This window comes from Saccopteryx leptura, chromosome 3 (assembly GCF_036850995.1).
Source record: "Saccopteryx leptura isolate mSacLep1 chromosome 3, mSacLep1_pri_phased_curated, whole genome shotgun sequence".
NCBI lineage: Eukaryota > Metazoa > Chordata > Mammalia > Chiroptera > Emballonuridae > Saccopteryx > Saccopteryx leptura.
The window spans coordinates 292292391-292312688 of NC_089505.1; the positions used below are offsets into that span (position 1 = coordinate 292292391).

At 42.6% G+C, this 20298-nt stretch overlaps 1 protein-coding gene across 2 annotated transcripts in view; it reads left to right on the forward strand.

The window, feature by feature from the left end:
* The window catches only part of MMP16 (matrix metallopeptidase 16), a 224109-nt gene that overhangs the window by 107601 nt on the left and 96210 nt on the right, over positions 1–20298 (forward strand). For both annotated transcript variants that reach the window (XM_066378776.1, XM_066378777.1), the window contains exon 2: positions 10991–11139. In XM_066378776.1, the coding sequence (XP_066234873.1) occupies positions 10991–11139 (149 nt within the window). The remainder of the gene's footprint in view (positions 1–10990; positions 11140–20298) is intronic.

The following is a 20298-nucleotide window of genomic DNA, read 5'->3' on the forward strand; positions in this document are numbered from 1 at the left end:
CTCCGTCTCTTTCTCACAGACAGAAACCCAGCTCTTTTCACCTCCAAATGCTGTGTGGGCTCTGGGGCTCTAGGCTGGGGCTCCTGGCCTGGGGCTGAGGACCCACACCACTCAGGGCAACCCTACCCTCAGTGAGAGTGCTCTGGACCCTCAGCCTCAGCTCACTCCACAGGGCAGCCTTTTCTCCGTCTCCACCCTTCCTTCCAGTCTCGGTATAGTTTCTTCTGTGATCCTTGGTTATTGACTCCTCTTCGTTTAGTCCAAAGTGGGTTTTTCAAGATGATTTGTTCTTAAATTAAGTTGTAATCCAATTTGGTCCTAGGAGGTGGCAGTTGGAACACCCACCTATTCTGTCACCATCTTGAAATCCCCTGATTGCCACAGCTTTGATTGCATACCTCCATCATCAATTTTTCTCAACTTTCACCCTTTTACTTATAATTGTATCCATGAACAAATATACTAAACATAGTGTATGTCTAAAACATACTCAAAATAGAAATAATTAGATGAGCTAGAAATGCCGTAAAATTAAGAAATAATTTTGGTACCTCACTTTCTCATCCTGTTTATATTGTTTTGCTCTCATTAGAACTGTCATTAATCTTCTCTTCTTGGACAGTTCTGTGACTGAATTTATGTACTTTATTATTTTGAAAATGCTGATTTAACAGTTTGAAATACAGTGATTTCAAGATTTATTTCTAATCTTTTTAAAAATTGCCATTGGCCAAAAATGACACTGCACAGAATATGTAGTGTAAGTGGAAGATTACGTCATTTGCTGGTTGCATGTGTGAGCCTCAGGCGACGATGCTATCCATCAGTTTTGCAGGAGGTCTTGGTAAAATTCAGATGGTAAATTTCCATCTTCCCTGATGGCTGTCGGTTGATTCTGAAGACAATCAGAAGGTGTTACTTTTCCATATTTTTAACCATTGGACTTCCAAACCACTGTAATTATTCTTTGGTCAGGTTATTTTATGGGTAAAAAATTCGGTTGCTGGAAATTTAAAGTAGGAGATTACGGGAGAATTTCAGTAGAGCGTGCAGTATGTCTTTTGGAGTAGGAAGTCGTGTGTTAGTGGAAACATTTCCAAACGTGGGTCTCTACAGTAGTCTCAGCCTGGGACTCCTCTCTTTCCAGAGCTGTCCCTCTGTCCTGCGTTACTCAGGTACCACCTTAGTCTTGGTGGGACAGATCCTGTGTCCTCTTTATCCAATGCCCTAGACAGCCATTATGGAGTATCCAATGCCCTAGACAGCCATTATGGAGCAGCATAGTGTTTGCAGCTGCTGTCTGTGCAGGAAAAGATAGCACTTTTTTCTTTTTGCAAAAGAAATGCAGAATTTAAGAAGTTTGGCAACTTAAAATTTTTTTCCCCATTGACTTCAGAGAAGGAGGGAGGGAGGAAGAGGGAGAGAGAGAGAGAGACACATCTATTTGCTATTCCATTTAGTTTTTCCTTTTAGTTGTACCCTTATTGATTGCTTCTCCCATATGCCCTGACCAGAGATTGAACCCCCATTCTCTACATCAGGGGTCCCCAAACTTTTTACACAGGAGGCCAGTTCACTGTCCCTCAGACCCTTGGAGGGCCGGACTATAAAAAAAATTATGAACAAATCCCTATGCACACTGCACATATCTTATTTTAAAGTAAAAAAAACAAAACAGAACAAATACAATATTTAAAATAAAGAACAAGTAAATTTAAATCAACAAACTGACCAATATTTCAATGGGAACTATGCTCCTCTCACTGACCACCAATGAAAGAGGTGCCCCTTCCGGAAGTGGGGCGGGGCCAGATAAATGGCCACAGGGGGCCGCATGCGGCCCACGGGCCGTAGTTTGGGGACCCCTGCTCTACATGCTGGGGTGACACTCGACCATAAGATAACTCAGCAACATCTGTATGGTACAAAGTAGTTTCCTAGTTATTCCCCATCATGTCACAGCCTAGTGTAAAATTCCCTCATTTTAAGATGATATAATTGATAAATCCGTTTAATCTGCCACAGAAACTTACCGTAGGTTGTGATGTGCTGGGGTCCATACCCAGTGCAGGGACATCCAGACCCTCCACGCTGGGGATCTGCCCCCTCCCTCAGGACACCAGTGGGACCTGGGTGACAAACTGTGTGAAGTCTGTCTGAGCGAGGGCTCAGGAACAACCCAGACTTGAATAAAAGTGTGCTTTACCCTTCCTACTTTATAGACAGTGCCCGTGCAGGGATGTGTGGCAGGCGCAGGACGTGAAATGCCCGGGAGTTCTGTGCCCACTTCTCAAGGACACAGTGTTCCAGCTCTGCTTTGAAACCCCTAAGTGAGGGTCACCTCCTCATCGGTTTCGGTGTTGGTGAGCCTCACTCTGCTCCCAGAACACACATGTCCCACGTGCCTGAGGCTCAGATGCATGCCTGGTAGACAAGTCACAGGCTGCAACAGGCAAGGTGACCGGATACAAAGTAGACTCTTGTGAACGATAACTGTAGGAAGATACCTGTTTGGTAATTATTTCTGTCCACCTACGGAACGTGCAGATGGTGGGAGTATAAGCATGCTTTGCAGTTGTTGACTGTTGGTTGAGTATTTGTCTTGCAGGTGTTTTGGGTCTTGTTTTATCATAGCGTGTGTGTGTGCGTGAGTGTGTGCTACATATTCGTCCTTAAAACTCTAATTTCTACTTAGGAAAAACCAGTGAAGACAGATCAGAAGACAGTGTGCGGTACTGCTCTGTAAACTTCCAACACCATGACTTATAACTGATGGGCTGTCCCTGAAGGCTGCTGCATTGTTTCTCTGTCTGTCTGTTTATTATGCAGCTCAGCCCTTACCTTCACCATTGGAGGGTTTTGCCTCCTCAGCTGCTAAGTACACCGTGTGATTCATTCTTAGGCAGATAGGATCACTCTGGTCATGGCCGCTCTTCCTAATTCTCCATTTCCTGTCTGCGCGGCGGTGGTCTCCTGATGGCTGACGTGTGCAGAGAGCTACTTCTGTGTTTTTCCACTGTGACGTTTTCATTTAAGAAGCCATTTAGCTAGACAGTGAAATTTTAAAGAAATTGATTCTGTTTCTGCAATTTTATACCCTGATTCATCCACAGTGGGCATGGGATGGTGATGTAGAGCTGTTTAGATTTTTGAATGAATGGGAAAGCTGATTTTTTGCCTCATTAACATATCCTGTGAATGTTGTAGTTCACCAGTTCTGAATGACCACTCTCGCATCAGTATAACTTTTTGGTTAATTGGTAGTTATAATTTATATTTATAATCCCTTTTCAGACTAGAAAATTTAGGCCCTATATTATGCCATTTTTATCACCAGTAAATATATTGCATTTCAGGGAGAAATGACCTTAAGCTTTTGATAACTTTGCTGGTGATACTACAAAATAAGGGTGGTTCCTTTTTAGTTGTTTCAGTTAAGAACAAAATTTAACAAATATCTTTAGAAGTCTTATACTGAAAAAATGGAAAATGACTTTAAACTAATTGAGACCTTAGCTATTGGAATACATTCTTTAGTTGCATTTCATCAAGAAAGTTAATAATATCAGAATATAATATTAATTACTATAGATTTAATTTTTTTTAGTAAATATGTTAAAATTTAACACAAGGACAACAATGATTTTTTAAAAATTGTGTCCTCAAATTAAAATATGTCAATATGTAAATGGAAGTGACTCTGTAAAGCCAGTAGCCACGGCCACCTTCACAGCCGCCTGGTCATTAGCTTTAATCCTAGCTTGCACCTGGTGGGCAAGAAATACACACAGAGGGAAAACACTTCCCTTTCCATTCAGGGCTCCCAAAGTCACTGACTCATCTGAGTTTCCTAGAATCAAAGGTTTCTAGCTCACCAGCCTTATTTATCTCTGTTCCCCATCTCCTTCTCTCTACACAAACTCTGCACAAACTGGCTTCTCCTTTAGCACTCCACCATCTTGGCTGCTTCTCCTCTCCTCCACATGGCCTGTCTCTGCTCTCCTCCAGCATGGGCTCCTCTGCCTCATTTTATAGCAGTGGTTCTCAACCTATGGGTTGCGACCCCGGCGGGGTCGCCTAAAGCCATCAGAAATTACATAATGCATATCAGGTATTTACATTCCGAATCATAACTGTAGCAAAATTACAGTTATGAAGTAGCCACCAAAATTATTTTTTGGTTTGGGGTCACCGCAACATGAGGAACTGTATTGCGGGGTCACGGCATTAGAAAGGTTGAGAACCACTGTTTTATAGTGTAGAAATCAAAACCTTTAATCTAATATTCAAACAAGGAAGTCTCTGATACAAAATCACTTATCTGAGGCATAATGGGATTCCTCATGAGAGTGCACCACCCCACATCATGCAACAGTCAAGGGTGTGGGGAAAAGCTTAGTTTTGAAAAAAATCTTAGTATTAAAAGGGTGGGAAAGGCTTAGTCTTAAAACTAAGCCATAGGCTATAATGACCCTGCCTGCTTACAGCCTGTCCCCCACACCCAATGCAAACTATAAGCGAGCAAACATATATATTATATTTATAAACTTCTTTGACCAACGGACTCTTACTGAATCAATACTATGAGAACGTCCTGGTCACTTTTGCCCTTTTACTCTAAGCCGAGCATGCTCACGTGGATTGCGTGATCACTCAGTATGTGGACCTGGTATGGTCCACACCGCACATTCACTGAAAGTGAACTCTCCCCGAGACACCGGGCCCAGTCACAGATGCATCATGATCTGCAAAGTGATTTTCCAGCTGCAATAAAGTTACAAACCCTTCCTTCCTTGTCTTTCCCTCTGGTAATTTCTAAAATGCATTCGTTCTTTCCCTAATAAATTCATTAATCTAACCATTTAGAAAAAAAAATTTTTTAGAAGGCTAACTGAACATCATTTTAAGATGACTTCTCTGTAGGTTGGGTTCTGCCCTGTGATCCTCCCTCGTAAAGAACAGTGTGTCTCCATTGTATCTTATAAGGCACTGATAAGCTTATGAAGTTCAACAATCAGAGGAGAGTTTACTTCTCCGGCCCTCAGTACTGGCCAGGGAGACTTACGTAAGAAGATGCATTCTAAATATTCCCTGCTTGCATGTGCCCTTAGTCACGAGAACTAATACCTGCTTGTTTTTACTGATAGTCATTCTTCAGAACATTGCCCCAATATGTGAGTGTGAATCACCAAGTGAATTAACACAAGTTTTCACAGTGTGGTTCCATGAACTGTTAGTGACAAAGACATTCCTTCGAATGGATTCACTGGAGCTCAGTGTGCCCGCCTACTCTCCATTCATACTGCAGTCTAATGAAGGCAATATCTATTGGCCCAGAGTTTAATATTTAAATGTTGGCCTTTGGTTGCTTGGTTTGTCTTCTTGCTCTGCATAAAACAGTGCTTTCTTGGTTGTTCCTTCATTTGAATAATAACTAAGCACAGGAAATGGGTTTTGTCTACTAGGTAGCAAGGTACCTGAATGCCTTAAAGCAGGGGTGAAATTCAAGGTTAGACTTTGCAGCTGCATCTGAGGTTGTATAAGTGGTTGTTCCAGAGATAATGAAATGAGCTGAGCCCGGACAGTAAAAGCAGTCAAGTGTTGCCGCAAGGAAACTTGTTTTTCTCTGAATATATGTCTTCAGTGATCTCAAATGAACTTGCCCATCCCGTGAGCAAAATAAACCAAAGCAAAGAAATTGAAACCAAAGCAAATGTCCCTGATTGGTCACGCCGCCCCTTTTTGTTTTGGGACGTGGGGATTGCCAAGAAGTGGATGCTTCTTTGCCCTCTGGCCTGTCCTTCCTCATCGTGCTGAACACTCAGATCCCTCCTGCACACTCATTTTGCTTCATTCCAAGGGCAGAACTTCACTCCAGTGGAAGCAGTTTCAAGAACTCAGAGCCATCAGTGAGCACAATATACACCTTAGCCAGAATTATATGTGTGGATTGGTATATTCTCAATCCTCACATGACCCCTACAAATTCAATGTCATTGCCCTCAAATGCACACAACAGGAAATTACTCCTTAACTGCCCGCTATCTTGTGTTTGGGAACTTTGAAAAAATGTCAAAGGGAGAAGCAATCTCGGGAGGGAAATTTGGTAGCTCCAATCATCCAGGAGACACAATATTTTAAAACAGTGATGCATTTCAGTTAACTATGTGTGAAGATGGATGTCTGTAGTCTTTTTGTCCCTTTATATTGAATTTATTGGGATATTGGGATGACACTGGCTAGAAAAATTATAGAGGATTCAGGTGCATAATTTTACAACAGATCATGTGTACAATGTGTTGTGTTCATCACCCTCTAAATCAAGTCTCCGCCCCTCACCATGTATCCCTTTACCCTCCTCCCCCTTCCCCCTCCCCCCAGCAGCAATCACCATACTGTTGTCCATGTCCATGAGTTCTTACTCTATTTTTTTCACTTAGTGTGTCAAATATTTGTAGATTTAATTTATTATCAAATAAAGTACTGTAAGTTTTTAATTTAGTAGGAAACAGAAAAAGAGGGAGAAGTGAGGGTGTTCCTCTGTGCCATACTTGTCATTCCCCAGTTTCCCAAACTGTCTGTGGCTCACTACTTTAAGAAGGCTGGAGTGCTAAGACAAGCACTGTGGTCCGCTCGGGACTCGTACAGCCGGAGGACTTGATTCCATACAGACAGAATGAAGGACTTATCCAGGGTCTCCTCTACTTCTGTGTTGACCACAGACCCGGGTGGGTCCCTGACCTTCATTCACTGGTATCTGTAGAGGTGGGGTTGACGAGGCACTGTGCATGCGGCCACACTGGTTTTCCTACCAGTGACACTGAGTGTACCGTCCGGCTTATATCTGAGTAGCTGTGTGTCCCCTCATTGATCAGCAGTCTCCTCCAGGAGGATTAACGTTGTGTTACTCAGGGGTCCTTGGCACAGATCTTTTTTTTTCTGTCATACTTCAAATGATCAGACTCTCAGAAGTCTGTGATCTCAACAGGTTAAAGGATGTGGTACAAACTCGAGAGAGGATACTGCGTTGGTAAATTAAAGATTATTTTTCTTCTTATTATTAATTTCAATGGGGTGACATTGATAAATCAGGGTACATATGTTCAGAGAAAACATCTCTAGGTTATTTTGACATTTGATTATGCTGCATTCCCATCACCCAAAGTCCAATTGTCTTCTGTCACCTTCTAACTGGTTTTCTTTGTGCCCCTCCCCTCCCTCCCACCCCCTCACTCTCCCTCCCCCCCGTAACCCCCACACTCCTGTCCATGTCTCTGAGTCTCATTTGTATAATGATTATTTAAGGAAGAGTTTTTCATCTGTGGTTTCCACATTGAAGATTTTGTGGGTGAAGGAACACCATGGATGCGGTTAATACTGCACATCATTGTAAGGCACTTACTTGCTTTTCACACTCATGTAGAGTTAGGTTGGTCAGCAGACGTTTTTTGCTTCAGTAAGAAATGTCATTGAGGGCTCATTGGTTTCATTCTCTCCCCCGGTGATTTTTAACGTTTTTCATCTCACAACACACATATACTAATGACCAAAATATAATTTGGTCAAGATGACAAAAAAAAAGTATAATTTTGGTTCATTCATACCAGATGCCTATTGTTGTGTTAGCTGTTATGATTTTTTTATTTGACAATGAAAGGAAAAAAAGGTTAATGCCTCTGACTACATAGTCAGGTATTGCATGTTTAAAAATTCTTGTGGTGCACTGCTTATTAAAAATGGCCACCCTAACCCGATGCCAAGGTAGTCAGGCTTGAGTCAGTGTTTTGTGGGAAATGCCGTACATGTTTTCACTGAGAATTATCCCTGGCCAATTTTATTTTTCTTACTTTCTTTTACCATATTATTTATTTATTTATATTTTAATTACAGTTGACATTCAGTATTATCCTGTATTAGTTTTAGGTGTATAGCATAGTCGTTAGACAATCATGTACTTTACAAAATGACCCTCCCCCAGTTTCTAGTACCGACTGGGCACCATGTTATTGAGTATGCTCTTCTTGCTGTGTTCTACATCCCCGTGACTGTTCTGTAACTACCAGTTTGTACTTCCCAATCCCTTACCTTTTTCCCAATCCTCTTGCCCTCCTTTCTGGCAACCGTCGGTCTATTCTCTCTGTACCTATGAGTCTTTTTTAATCCTGCCCAATGCTTAATGATGTTAGAAAAGATCATTTGATGTTTTTGATCAACAAAGAACCGTAACATTAAGAATGGTCAACTCGCCTGACCTGTGGTGGCGCAGTGAATGAAACAGCAACCTGGAACGCTGAGGTTGGTGGTTCAGAACCCTGGGCTTGCCAGGTCCAGGCATGTATGGAACTTGATGCTTCCTGCTCCTCTGCCCTTTCTCTCTCTCTCTCTCTCTCTCTCTCTCTCTCTAAATTGAATAAAGAAAATCTTTAAAAAAAAGAAAAAAAAATGGTCAGCTGGTCAACTCAGAGTGACCTATAACTAATGATATTGATCTGTAGGCCAAGAAACAAACTTGGACATAAAAATGGTAGATCTCATAGTTTGGCTGATCTTTATAGTTAGAAAGAATGACTTACTTCTCAGTTATTTTGAAAAACCAGCTTTTCATGATAAAGGACATAAAAGAGAACTTGAGGAAAAATTACAGCTCATTTTTTATTATTCTAACTCATTTGTTTGAAAGGCTAAGGCATAAACCAAACATTCATTTTTTAAAACATGCTATTTTTTGATTATGCACTTAAAGTTTATATGCTTTATAATCTTTGTATTTGTCTATAAATCACAGGGTTTGTTATTAATGGTTTTCTCTTTACTCATAAATGTGGTTGCTGCCGGCTTAGCAACCATGAGTAAACTAGCAACCAGTCAGCTCTCCAGCCAGTCAGGAATAAATGCAAACAGTGTTATAAAAAGAGAGCCAAGTCAGAATATTAGTGCATATGTCCTATGAAAAGTCCAGCTAAAGTCTCATTTTAGGGGAGTTGCACGACAGTTGGTATTGAAGTTGCCTAATATGTAACATATTGCCTTCATTCAGAAAAATATGGCCTCTGGTTCAGACCTCACCATACCTGACAGGTAACTGCATGTGTGTAGGTGATACGGGAGTCTCAGTGTGCTGTCACTGTGGACTGGATGAGTTTTCTGAGTGGAATTTCTACCATGAACCTTCCTGACAGTGATGCATCACTAATCTCTTGCACACTTTTAAAATAAATGTTTTGTTTTTTAAAGTGTTGTGCTTATAGTTTTGCACCTTCCAAGGGACCAATTTCTTGAAACTACCAGAAAATACTCCACTACCTGTTCCACATGGGAAGTCGTTGATATCTAATATAGTTTCCTTTTGGTGGAATCAACTTCTATAACTGCTGTTTCTTGTCACCGAATGGATGACTCCCCTGTGTTTTGATTGTAAGGCTGCACGGAAGTATGTCAGGCTTGGGGTGAAGCTGCATTTTCCTGGGACCATCATGTACAGGACAGGTGGACTCAGTTGGGGAGCCTATTCCAGGCTGATGGGCAGCTCACTGCACTTCCAAAAACCCTTAAGGACCATGGGAGACTGATGTAGAAGACCACATGGTGGGATATACTTTGTATATATTTTTTTGTATTTTTCCAAAGTGAGAAGTGGGGGAGAAGCAGGCAGACAGACTCCCGCACGCGCCCGACCGGGATCCACCTGGCATGCCCACCAGGGGGCGATGCTCAGCCCCTCTGGGGTGTTGCTCTGCTGCAATCAGCACCATTCTATCGCCTGAGGCGGAGGCCATGGAACCATCCTCAGCACCCGGGCCAACTTTGCTTCAATGGAGCCTTGGCTGCGGGAGGGGAAGAGAGTGATACAGAGAAAGGAGAGGGGAAAGGGTGGAGAAGCAAATGGGCACCTTTCCTCTGTGCCCTGGCTAGGAATCGAACCTAAGACTTCCACACACCAGGCCGACGCTCTACCGCTGAGCCAACTGGCCAGAACTGGTGGGATATACTTTGAACATGCAACTGTGCATTTAAAACAAATGCATCAAACATAAACCCAGGGGGCATCGGCTCTCTGATGATGACTCCCCCCCACCCCCCTAGATATCCTGGGTTTTTAGAGTGCAACCGTAAATGACTCTGAGTTGGAGTTGTTGCTATAGTCACCACTGGGGTGTGTGCTCCCCTCCTTCATCTCTCTGGCATGTCCCAGGTGGCTCTTCCCTAGCAATGAGGAGAATCGAAATCATGAGGTCTTTAGAGGGGAGGTCCAAACCTGCTTAAGATTGTCTGATTTTCCTACAGGTGACAAACTGCTCACTCACATTTTTGGGATTGAAGTGACTCACCTTAACTATGAAAGAATGTTCTTTGCATGAGAAACAGTTACATAGCCTTGAGGACATCTACCTGCATTTGGGTAGAGCAGTTGCATGGACTTTGTACCCAGAACATTGGGGTGGAATCCCATGGCTTCCTTGTGAGAATGAGACTCATTCCAGCTGTAGTCGCTAGCCAGATGTTCAGGAAATGGGTGTTTAGGTGTGGCAAATGCTCATTCACTCCCCCCTCTAGCAGTATGTCCAGAGAGTCATAATGTGGAAAAGGTACTATCTTTTATTTGGGTAGGTCAGGTCGAGTTCCTAGAAGGCAGGAATGATCTTATTTTTTATTTTAATGATCTTATTTTTTATTTTACCCAGTATTTACTACAGTGCTTTATAAACCGTCAGCTTGCAACAAATGATTCAAATTTTTTTTTCAGTTAGCATTTGTAGGTATATTAGAAAGATTTGTAACAACCACTGAGATTACATTTAAGTAATCTAAACCACAGAATATGTGTTGAGAAGAGATAAACCCTTATATAATTGAAGGGAGAAAACCCTTAAGTAACAGACAGTCTTGCAGAGAAAATAAAGTTTAGAGGTCCACTGTTGACCTAATTTGCTACCATGAAACCATTGTTGCGTTGTGAAGTTGATCGCAGGCACCACTGCTTGTCTTGCAGGTCTGGCTGCAGAAGTACGGCTACCTGCCCCCGACAGACCCCAGGATGTCGGTGCTGCGCTCGGCGGAGACCATGCAGTCCGCCCTGGCGGCCATGCAGCAGTTCTATGGCATCAACATGACGGGCAAGGTGGACAGGAACACCATCGAGTAAGTCACGGCTTCCACACCTTCTCTTTGGGTCCTGAGCCGAAACACGTTGTCTTAAAACTTGTAAGGAGCTTCTGTAGCCTCAGTTAGTCTCATGTCTCATGAATTTCCCTTTAGAATCTAACCTAGTTAAACTCCAGTCCTCCAAAGCGTCTCACTTTCTCACCAGACTTGTAGCAACACATTTTCTAAATAGGAAAGTGAATGTGAATGGGGAAGTCAAAATGGGCACAGTTGCAGCCACTGCAAGAAAAGGGACCATCAGTAAGATGCTGATTGGCTCCCTGGTTGGGGAGGGCATATGGGCATATCTTGTCCCTGTTGGGTGATGTAACAGCAGTTGCTTGAAATTCACCAAATTAGAATATTGATGCCCAAGGAAAGTGGAAAACAGTATGAATCGGGGCTCTTTGGGGGACAGGGCATCAGAGAGTCATCAGATGACAAGCCTCCCACAAGCAACCAGTCTCTAAATGTGTTAAATCAAAAAGAGGTTTTCCTTGAAAAAGTCTCTGCTTCCAATTGTTTATTAACTCTTTAATATGCTTGTCATTTTATTGATTGATCCATCAATCATTTGTTTGTGTATTTATTCAATCAACTCTTCTTTACTGGGCATTTTCTCTGTGAAAGAAGCAGAGACAGCCTTCGAGGACCTGTCTCTTTTCCAGAGGGATTTGAAGTCACAGATCTCTAGATGTAATCACAAATTATTTTACCACAGGTGCACAGGATGTTCCCAACATCATAAAGAGCATTGTCTCTCTGAAGAGCAGAGAAGGAAGTGATTAATTCCTTCAGTGCAGAGGAGCTGCATCAGTGTTTATTGAGTCCTTGATACAAAGTAAATCTCCCTCATCATTTAAGGTGATCTTCATACATCAACCATCCACAGGAGGGAAGACAGGGATGCATTTTTCTTTCTCCTTTTTCAAATCAGGAAACAGACTCGGCAAGGAAATGAGTTCAGGGTAGCTGCTGAACCGGGGACCATTGGATGTTTAGATGGGGAACTTTTTGCTGTACTATGCTGTGTACCTTGATGTAAACCTATTTTTCTTTTTAAGCCTTAAATACCTGAAATATTTGGGGTCAGACATATATAATTAATCCTGACTTGTTAAACTAATTTAATGTTTTGTTTTGTTTTTTGGCTAAGAGGAAGGGAGATAGTAAAGCAGACTCCCTCATGAACCCCAACTGGAATCCACTCAGCAACCACATCTGGGGCCAATGCTTGAGTACCAAGCTATTTTTAACACCTGAGGCTGACACACTTGAATCAACTGAGCTATCCTCAGCTCCCAGGGCCACACTCAAACCAGTTGAGCCACTGGCTGCAGTAGGGAAAGAGGGAGAGAAGGGAGAGAGTAAAGCAGATGGTTGCTTCACCTGAGTGCCCTGACCGGGAATCAAACCCAGGATGTCCATACACTGGGCCGACATTCTATCCACTGAGCAACTGGCCAGGGAAATATGTAATTTTAAAATTTTATTTTGCCTTCTAATGCTTTAGGGCAGATGTTTGTCATGCCATTTCTGTTTCATCAAAGGCACATGATAAAGTCTTGGAGAGTAAATATCAAAGCAGTTTGAAAAAATAAACACATTCTCTCTCTGAGAATTTTTAAGAGATACATAAATATTAACTTTGGTCTGCATTTGGGAAACAGGATCAATAATTAATGCATCCTGCAAGAGTGAGAAACTTATTATCAATATTGGGAATAAAAAGTGGATATTTTCAACTGGCTACCCACTCTCTAATCATTGCAGTTGTTTCTTCAAGTTTTTCTTTTAGCACATAATATGGCTCTTGAAAAACCTCCAGGAAGCGCTGCATTTTGTAGCTGTGCACAGTACAGAGTTCCACTTAAATTAGACCCTTATACCAGCGTCTCACAAGTGCTGGCATGGCTCTCCGTTTTCCTGATACAGAGCTGTTCTCTTCCAAGTGGGTTTCTTGGAAAATGACCCACTTTTTAAAAATACAATAAATCAAAACCTTGGGAAGCACATTCCTTTTTTGATTTTTTTTTTTTGTTGTTTAAAATCCGCTTATTACTGGGTACTAAAATTAAGAAAGTGGAGTCTGATAGAAAATGGCATCTTTGTGTAGCCCCCCCCCCCCCCCCCCCCGTTCTGAGAGCTTCCTCGAGTCATCAGAAGGATTCACTGTGGACAGGTTTGATGTCGTAAGATAGGCGGAAAAGGTCTCTGAGGAGATGCTGCAGGGGTCATGTGCAGGATGGGTTCTATGCTGCAGGGGTCATGTGCAGGATGGGTTCTTCCCGCTGTGGAAGGGTCTGAGAGCCCGTGGTTGTCCTTGGAGGTGCAGGAACCTTTCTGGCCGTGCGCTGGCTCAGGTTCCAGAATGGGGGAGAGGTGTCAGCGGGTGGGCGTTCCAGCAGAGCTTCTGTGAATGGCAGCCTCCCAGAGAGCAGCTCGGCTCCGCACGGCTGCTCTTCATTGAAAACCAACCAGGGTTCTGGTTTATTCAGGTGCTTTTGCTTTTCCAACGAAACTTGGTCCTGATTCAGTCCTTTTGGAGTTGGAAATGCCTCTTTCCCTTTAAATAGTTTTATTCCTGTAGTGATTTCTAGGGGAATCCGCTAATGCCTTGGTAAACTGCATCACCCCCTCCCTGCACTGCCACACTACCCCTGTCCTCTGTCCCACTGCCATTGTGCTCACATTGGAACAGTCTGTCGCTCCCTTTGCCCCTTTGTGGCTCAGGTGTTCGACTCAAAGAGTGTACTGTTTCTGTAAGTAAATGCTCCAGAATCACCGTCCTTAAGCGGTTGTCTGTGCTTTTATGATGTCAAAGGGAAGTGTGCGACCAGCCCACACTGTTGGTGCAGCTGATTCTCTCAGACGGTCAAATGACAAGTTTTTATCCAAACCTCCTTCCATAAAAATGGACTACAGTTATAAGCCTAAAATCATTCCTCTGTTTTAAAATCATGTCTTAGTATTCATTTTCATATGCTATCAATGTTTATCCAACTTTGGACTCTTATTAAAATCAATTGTTTTTCAGTTGAATAATTACACCCTCCTTGGCAGACAGACATTTGGTACGTTCAGGCTATGATTCTCGGGTAATTAAAAGTGGTGATGCCAATTGTGGTTACTTCTATTACCACATTGAACAAATTAACCATTTTCAAGCAACAAATGTAGGTATTACCTTAAATGGTGTATTAGATTGCTTTTACATTCATTAGCTTTGGTGTTGGAGAGATAGCAGTAGATACATATGCTATCTCCACTCCAAAATTAGATCGTTATCACATATGGCACGAGTTCCTTCACATGATTGGTTTCTTAGCTTTTTTTTTTTTTGTGAGCAAGCTCATTTGCGTCCCTTAATAAATGGAACAATTTATGGTATGCCTAGAAAGAATATTGTTAGTGAGAAGAGAAAAGCATAAGCAAGGCCATAATGAAAATGAGTGTAATTATGTTTCTGTAATGTTAATAGTAAGCATTTTTAAATGTTAGTTCATCTTTTAGGTACGCTGTGTTACGCACTGAAGCCTGATGGGATATAAGTTTTAAGCTTATCTTTGGAGCAACACACACACATACACACACACACACACACACACGCACACACACACACACAACACACACACATACCGGATGATCTCAGTAATTCTGTTTCCTTTATTCAAGCCATGCCCAGAAATTTATCTTAGTCAAAATTACCAAAAAATAGGTAGCTTTTTTCAAAGAATAGCTATGAAACCAATAGAGGGTATTTGAACTTGTCATTTGAGAATTAAAATATTTATTTAGATCTATCAAGAAGCGCAAACATTTTGGCTGAATTATCAATATGTTTCATGATGTTTTTTAACTTTTGTCCAACTCCTCAAGTTAAGATACTTTTGTTTTTCAATTTGGATGTAAAAGATTCATCTGTCATTGAAGTTCTTTTCTTGGGACGTTCTGAGCCTACCAGTGATACCCCATGCGGTGACAGTACAGGCTGGGTGTGTCCTCGCTGTGGTAGCTACAGAAGGAAGGCTGAGAGCTAAAGGAGTTGGAACCTTAGATGTGCCTGCTGAACGGGGGTGGGTGGGGGGGGGGATGCTCACGCAGGGGCAGAGGCTGAGGTTAGGTGAGTTTTTGTTTGTTTGTTTGTTTGATTTTTTTTGTATTTTTCTGAAGCTGGAAACGGGGAGAGATAGTCAGACAGACTCTCGCATGCGCCCGACTGGGATCCACCCAGCACGCCCACCAGGGGGTGACGCTCTGCCCCTCCAGGGCGTCGCTCTGTTGCGACCAGAGCCACTCTAGCGCCTGGGGCAGAGGCCAAGGAGCCATCCCCAGCGCCCGGGCCATCTTTGCTCCAATGGAGCCTCAGCTGCGGGAGGGGAAGAGAGAGACAAAGAGGAAGGAGAGGGGGAGGAGTGGAGAAGCAGATGGGCGCTTCTCCTGTGTGCCCTGGCCGGGAATCGAACCCAGGACTTCTGCACGCCAGGCCGACGCTCTACCACTGAGCCAACCGGCCAGGGCCCTAGGTGAGCTTTTTTGTTCACACTGCTGACGGCAAGGCTTACTACAGTTATTTCCTGTGCTTGGGATTGTAAGTAGTTTCACTTTTCAGCTTCAGCTTTGTGAGTAACACCTGTCTCCACACAGACAGCTAGTGGGCTGATAGAAAGAAGAGCCTGTGGACCACAGGACAAGGTCAGCCTATCTGCATTTTAATGCCCTGAGTTACTTTTGAAAATTTTCTTCATGACTGCTGGACTTGACTCCATGAATGAAACAAAACCTACGGATTTTTAAAGTAATAAAAATTAGCACATCTGAACATATCTAGAAGGATCTCTTGGGGACAACTATAAATAGTTGCCCTCACTCTTACCTTTCATTAGGACTCGGAGGAGTCTGGAGGCTAGAAACCTGATTAATATATTATACTGATGAACATTTTTCTTAGGTTACTGACTCATTCACGCAAGATATACTCCGTGGGTCAGTTTTAATCTTTGGTGAAGGAGGTATGTGTACCTGGTACTCTGCGTGGTCCCAGCCCAGGGGCCTGCGTTCCCAATGTGCCCATTTGAAGAGTTGACTGGGGAGCCCCAGGTTGGGGCACCAGGTTATGAATTACAATGTGGAGGCACCTATTGGGGTCACACAGTGGGTGGTCCTATCAATTTGACACGAATGGCCCACTAATTAAAATATATACATATATTGTATATATGTATAAAATATATGTAAAAAATATATATTACTGAAATGGCTATAGTTTCATGTACAGTGACTCTTCAAATTATTGCCACCTTGTTTAGAAGCTTGTCACTATGTGACTTACCTGAAACAGAGGCTCGTGTGTTCGTTGCTGTTCTTATGTTCACATGTAGGTTGGAGTGAGTGGACACCTGTCCATCTGTGGTGTCTGCCTGCTGCTGCTTCTGCTACTGGTGCAACATCCTGTTTGTAAAGTAACTATTATTATTAAAAGTATATGTGCTGCCGAAGCGAGCACGTATTAAAAGTATATAATTAGGAGCAGTCACTGTCGCCAGGCTCTGTTGTAAATGTGTCACGTGATTTACGTAATTTATTTCTCATAGTAACTCAGTAACAGTACTGTTGTCTCCCTTTTATAGAGGAGGAGCCTCAGAGAGTAGCAATGACCTGACCACTGTCCCAAGCTCTGAGTCCCCGGCGCTGGGATGGGACCCTGCCATATGGCTCTGGGATCCCCACTCCCAGGGCAGCGTTGACAATACAGCTGCTCTCAAGAGCACTGATTTTAGATATTTTTCCTTTTTACATTGAGTTCATTTTAATGAAGACATTAATGATCTGCCCAACAAATTTAGAAATGCTCTGGTTTCTAAACAATCGGATCAAGACTGAATACCAGCATTCTAGCTGTGAAAACAGAGGGGGTGCCTGCATCCATGCCTAATTATTACAGATGCCCCGCCCCTCAAGACCAGTCCCCACGTCTCTGCTTCCTGCGGACATCAACCTCAAACCTTTGCCATGGAGTCAGGAGAGAAGCATACCTGTTTGAGCTGTGTGTTGACGCACTGGGACATAAGGGAGTATTAGGAATGATATTTCACAAGAAGAGCACTGCCTGAAAATCACACACATACACGCACACACACGTGCACACACATGTCCAAACCATGTTTCTTTTCTGTGATGCTGTTATCTTAGGGGAGACCATCAGGTTTACTTGTGCATGTAAGTTTTGCACACTTGTTATAGGTGTACATGGGATTTATCAAAATGATATATGAGTGCAACTGATTTATTTCTTTCACAATAAATTCATTTAGATCTGGAAATGACCGCGATTGCCAAACACCCCACCCCCGAATGACCCCATTAATATACTGTGTACACTGAGTATGAGCCAACCTTGAGTTCACTGATGGGTCCTCTTAAATACTCACTGTTCCTTATGTCCATTGAGAACTTTCAAAGTTGTATGAAAAGACCTGACTGCTTATGAAATTAGAGACTGTTTTGAATGTTGGAATCATGTAAGAAGCCTGAAAACCGATTCAGCTCAGAGACAATGTGTCATATTCAGTGTCAGGATGTTCTTTGATCTCATTGTTAGGATTTTACATACTTCAGTAAATCATACTTCATAGTGTCTCTTTGCCACAGTATATGGTTACAAAGGTTGGTGATTCTAAGGTGGCATGGTCTCAACTTGACTGAGGGTTGAGACTTGACTTGAGTGAGGACTAAGGGTTCTTTGCATGGTGTTACTGGTTGGTGTCAGGTTAAGCCTGTTCTTTTTTTTTTCTTTCTTTCTTTTTTTAGCGAGAGAAAAAGAGAGACAGACAGACAGGAAGGGAGAGACATGAGAAGCATCAACTCGTTGTTGTGGCACCTTAGTTATTCACTGATTGCTTCTCATATGTGCATTGATCTGGGGGCTCCATCTGAGCCAGTGATCCCTTGCTCAAGCCAGCGACCTTGGGCTCAAGCCAGCGACCATGAGTCACGTCTATGATCCCATGCTCAAGCCAGTGATCCTGCACTCAAGCTGGCGACCTCAGGGTTTCAAACCTGGGTGCTCAGCATCCCAGGTTGATGCTCTATCCACTGTACCACTGCCTGGTTAGGCAAGTTAAGCCTGTTCTTACCTTCATTTCTTACACATGTCATCGACCTTAGATGACTCAGTCTTACATAAAAGTGTCCACACAATAAGCTTCTTTTCAAGAAACAGAGCTGGAAAGATTTACAAAATCTCCGAGAAACACATAGGAGAGTGGGGGAGATCAGCGCATGCAGAGGTGTGAGACGTAGCTCCCTTGCTTCACCTTTCTTACTGGAGACATCCCTGGGCCCTGGCGTATCTGAAAATGTGTCCTTTGGAAGGTGCCATGCTTCCTGGAGGAAACTTACATGCCCAGCATGTATGTGGCCTAAAATGGAAGTGGATAGTGATAAACTTAAAAAATTTTTAGTTACTAACTTTACCTTTTAATTTTGTGAATTATTAATGTAATCTTACAGTATCTATTCTCACTGAACATACATTTGATGCTATCCATTTCAGAATTATTTTCACTAAGAGTATTTCCTTAAATATTTCCTTAGCTAAATGTAAGCATAACCACATTCTGTAGTAAGTACATTTGTTCATATTTAATAACTTTATATTATTTATTATCCCAGTACTTTCAGTGAGATAAGTTAAGGTTAGATATCTGCCTTTAGGCATATTATAACATTTGTTGATGCAGTTAAAAAAAATCTCATATAAAATCCACTTACATCATCATGAGCCCACCATTAATGCTAAGTTTTTGCTATGTAAATCCATATCTCGATCTTAAAATACATAATGAAAAGGAATGGTTGTTCAGTTCCAACTGGTCATTGAGTATTTTTTTTATGCCAGGGGTTCTGCAACGTACAGGGAGTCTGCAGCTCCCTCTGCCCAGGGTGTTTTGAAGTTTGGCGAAATCTCTCTTAACTTTTTGTGGTTTCAGAATGCCCAGGACTGTTAGGTTAAAAATCAGAGATCTCCAACCTCAGCTCCGAGTTCAGTTCCACAGGCCGATAGCCTGCTAAGTGTTAGCATTTTCAAGACATCTTGTTTGATTTGGGGATTGTAATAAACCCGAAGAGTAATTTTCTGAAGTAATGTGACCATGTGCTATGATCTAGGTGGGATTCTTAAGTCTGATAACTGCAACGTCTACATTATTCTTGGGGCAGAATAAAAGGGAGAGACTTGCAGTGCATTCTGGGAGAGCATCATCTTTTTTAAAAAGTGAAAGTCGTGATTTCATGGTTTCATGAGGTTCCTCTTTGTTTATAAAAACTGGTTAGCCCTGGCCGGTTGGCTCAGCGGTAGAGCGTCGGCCTAGCGTGCGGAGGACCCGGGTTCGATTCCCGGCCAGGGCACACAGGAGAAGCGCCCATTTGCTTCTCCACCCCTCCGCCGCGCTTTCCTCTCTGTCTCTCTCTTCCCCTTCCGCAGCCAAGGCTCCATTGGAGCAAAGATGGCCCGGGCGCTGGGGATGGCTCTGTGGCCTCTGCCTCAGGCGCTAGAGTGGCTCTGGTCGCAACATGGTGACCCCCAGGATGGGCAGAGCGTCGCCCCCTGGTGGGCAGAGCGTCGCCCCATGGTGGGCGTGCCGGGTGGAGCCCGGTCGGGCGCATGCGGGAGTCTATCTGTCTGTCTCTCCCTGTTTCCAGCTTCAGAAAAATGAAAAAAAAAAAAAAAACTGGTTAGCTGATTTATCCACGTAACATGTAAACCATTTTATTCATTTTCACAAAACGGACATCATTGAACAGTCTTCTCCGCAGTCAGTTCTTTTTCTTTTAAAGAGTATAGAAGTTGTTAAGTGTCTGGTAACATACGGCAAAAATTGATTCTTTTCTTATCTCTGCTTTCAGAAGCATGTGGGACCATAAAGATTCTTCACTAGCTTTGTAATTGTTAGATTAAATGGGGTCATGTAATGACCCCATTTTCTGAGTCATTAAATAAAAAGCACTGGAAATCGTTCTCCTTGCACAAAACATAAGAATAATTAGAAAAAAAGAGCCATGGTCAAATGAGCCTCTAGGAAAAGAAGCAACTGCATCTGTATAAGTATTCGAAGTTTATAAATCAAAAGCAGCATTTTAATTTTCTCAATATGA